This window comes from Egretta garzetta, unplaced genomic scaffold (assembly GCF_000687185.1).
Source record: "Egretta garzetta isolate BGI_Z169 unplaced genomic scaffold, ASM68718v1 scaffold737, whole genome shotgun sequence".
NCBI lineage: Eukaryota > Metazoa > Chordata > Aves > Pelecaniformes > Ardeidae > Egretta > Egretta garzetta.
In genome coordinates, this window is record NW_009260195.1 from 177,745 (window position 1) to 180,749 (window position 3,005).

The 3,005-nt window shown below is 48.3% G+C and overlaps 1 protein-coding gene across 1 annotated transcript in view; it reads right to left on the reverse strand.

Moving 5' to 3' along the window:
- Nucleotides 1–3,005, reverse strand: part of PRDM16 (PR/SET domain 16) — a 238,773-nt gene that overhangs the window by 33,516 nt on the left and 202,252 nt on the right. Inside the window, exon 5 of the mRNA XM_009642224.1 lies at nucleotides 441–639. Coding sequence (XP_009640519.1) covers nucleotides 441–639 — 199 coding nt within the window. The remainder of the gene's footprint in view (nucleotides 1–440; nucleotides 640–3,005) is intronic.

Consider the following 3,005-nt stretch of genomic DNA (forward strand, 5'->3'; position numbering starts at 1 on the left):
ACATCTGAAAAAGGTCTTCACGCAAATATCGGCAGAAGGTGATACCACTGTTTTCCCTCAGAACCAGAGCACACGGGAGCAGTTGCTGCAAAGCTACCAACCAGGTTTCACCCTCTCTGTCACAGCCCTGCAAAAGCCACAGGGAATTCAGCAACCAAACATTTAAACCTTCTCTTGCCAACAATCTGCGGGTGCTTCTACCAACACGTAACGAAAAGCATCACAGTCTATGAAATCAAGGTGAAAGAAAACGCTGTCCAAGAGCTAATGGTGTGGAAGGACCCTAAAAACGCCTTTCCTGCATCTGATGGAGAAAGCAAAGGTATCCCCCACCGCCACCCGGCTCCCACCTCGGTCCCACGTTTCCCGCCATCAGACAGGACTGCGCAGGAGTGCCGGAGAGGGGGAGGCCAGAGGAGGGTCTGGCAATCTGCCGGTACCTGTATTTATTGGGGAACATCCTCTCACAGTCTTTGCACTCATAGACCTGTCCATCGCCAAGACCTTCTTGCTTGATCTCGTCATTCAGGGTCTCGTAGAGGGAGCTGACGGCGTTGCAGGCGTACTTCTTGTGCCGCCGCAGGTCCAGCTTTGACTGGAAAAGTTCATCGCAGTCCTCACAGCGAAACGTGTGCTCTTCTGCAACAGACAGAGAAGATGATTTTGACTGGTGGACCAGGACGTTCAAGCAAGTCCAATCATTTTGCCCAACGCTGGGCTTGCAAAGAAAATGTAATATTCTGTGAGGATCTATCAGACAAAGAGGAGATTTGCAAGTGGCAGGAGAGAGAAACCAAGGTAGGCTGTGCCAGCAGACTGCTTTCACTTTAAGCGTTAAGAAAAAAAACCATAAATCACACAACCAGGAGAGATCTTGTTTTTGTTGTGTCCTGGCCTCTGCTGAGACGCAGAGACCTACAAGAATTAGCAGATACACAAAATACTGGGGCTATTCTGGACTACTTGTTTGCGATAAGGTTTTTTGAAAATAGGAATGAGCTCTTCCTCAAACGTGGCTGCTGGGGAAAAGAGGAACAAACCGTGCTCATAAAGACAGACACTGGGGAAAGCAAATTGCCCCAGCACAAACCTGGAGAAGCTCCTTCCTAAGAAAATGTCTTTCTAATGTTACCCTCTGAACTGGTCCCGCACAACTGCAGAAGCACAGCGCGCCATCAAATCCCAGAGTTCAAAACCAGAGTACCGTGGAAGGAGGAAAAGGAGCCAAATTCTTTGTTGTTGTGCTGTTTTTTTGGTTCTTTTTTTTTTTTTTTCTTTTAAAATGCACATAATAAATTATTGTAGTCAAGGTCAAACAAATTAAAAAGAGGGCAGCTATTATTAAGTTTACAAGGCAGCATCCTGACCATAGTGCCAAGCCAAACAATCAGCTCCGAGCTGTAAATTTTCCAGGAGAACGACCTCTGCGAGGGAGTCGGGATAGCTCCGGGTTTCTCCACCCAGCAGCCAGCCTGGAACAGCAGCTTTCCAGCCACCTCTTAGTCACTGGTGCCTCATTTCCCTCTCCTCCTCTACCCTCTGGACTCCGGGGCTCTGTTTCGTATTAAGTTTTATTCTCTTTTTCTGATAACTTTACTTTCGAAAGGAAAGCTTGTGGCAAAATGCATTAGCTCAGAGGAAAGAGGGGAAATCTTCTCCCTAAGAGATGCAGCCCAAAGCCACCGCTGCGATGGAGCCGATCCGTCCCCGAGCGCTGCTGCTCCGTGGGAAAGCGGATGACGGGGCAAGATGCGGGCAGCACTCGCGACGTCGCAGCCGCTGCTCTGCCTGGAGCTGTTGTCAGAATCCGCAGCCTCTCAGCAACCCTTGGTTTAAAGCACCCCACGTACTTGTCTGCCCAAAGTTTTGCACAATTACCAGCACTCAGGCTGCGCTTAAAGGCCTGAAATTGTGTTTTACATAAATCAGGGTTAATTTTGTTAGACGTGTGACACGAGGACAAGCACAGGCAGTGTCGCACCTGGAGGCTGCTGCTTCCCCACTCGCGCTCGGGCAAGAATCTCCTTTCTCCGTTTCTCTCAACGCAGCCTATTTAAACTCAGGCTGTGGTTTTCGACCCGTGCCCCTGCATGCCGGGGAGCCTGCGACTCGCTGCTGCGGTGACTAAGACAGACAAGATCCCATAAGCTGCTACAGCAAGCTCTGTAGGCAGATGAAACCCAAAGTGGTCCACACCTACACGGAAAGTATCAACATGCCCACGAACTGGAAAAAGTCAAACACAGCTACAAAAAAAAGAAAATAGTATCACCGAGCCACAACCAGCGAAGCCTTGCTAGTTATCCAGGCAGCACGTCTAGGGGTACCGTACCCTCTTTGCACAGGGCATGAATAAAATCCAGAGATGCTACAGGATTTCCTGAGCTGCAGAAGAGAGGGAGGTGAAAAGAAATAAAATCCAGTGGGTCAGCATTTTCCTTTGTAGGGGAAAGGGGGTTTTGACTAAAAAAGGGAAGAAAATACCCCTATCTTTCCCATTTCCACTAGTTTTGACAGATCCTGTGCTCTGAAATTGCTGCCAGCAGCCTCCCAGCGAGGTGGATCAGGCCCTGCTCTCCTCCTCAGACAAATCCTGTGTTGCAGCATTTTGCGGCACAGTACCGATGGGGATCTAGCTAGCTCGTGTGGTTTATGTTCCTGGGGAGGGAAACCTGGAAATCAGGATGTAAAAAACTACCTAGCAGTACTGAGAGACCGTGCACAACCTGCCATGAAGATATTCCAAACTATTTCTTATGAGAGGGGGAAAAAAAGAAGAATTATAGCATCATGGTATGGAATTATGGCATCATGGTATGGAATTATAGCAGCATGGTATGGAATTATGGCATCACGGTATGGAATTATGGCATCACGGTATGGAATTACGGCATCATGGTACGTCTTGTTACTGCATTTTACATGTAACAACAGCGTGAAGCATACACTACCTAGCAAAAGTTAAGATTTCACCTACGCACGTTTATGGTCCCAAACCATTCTTA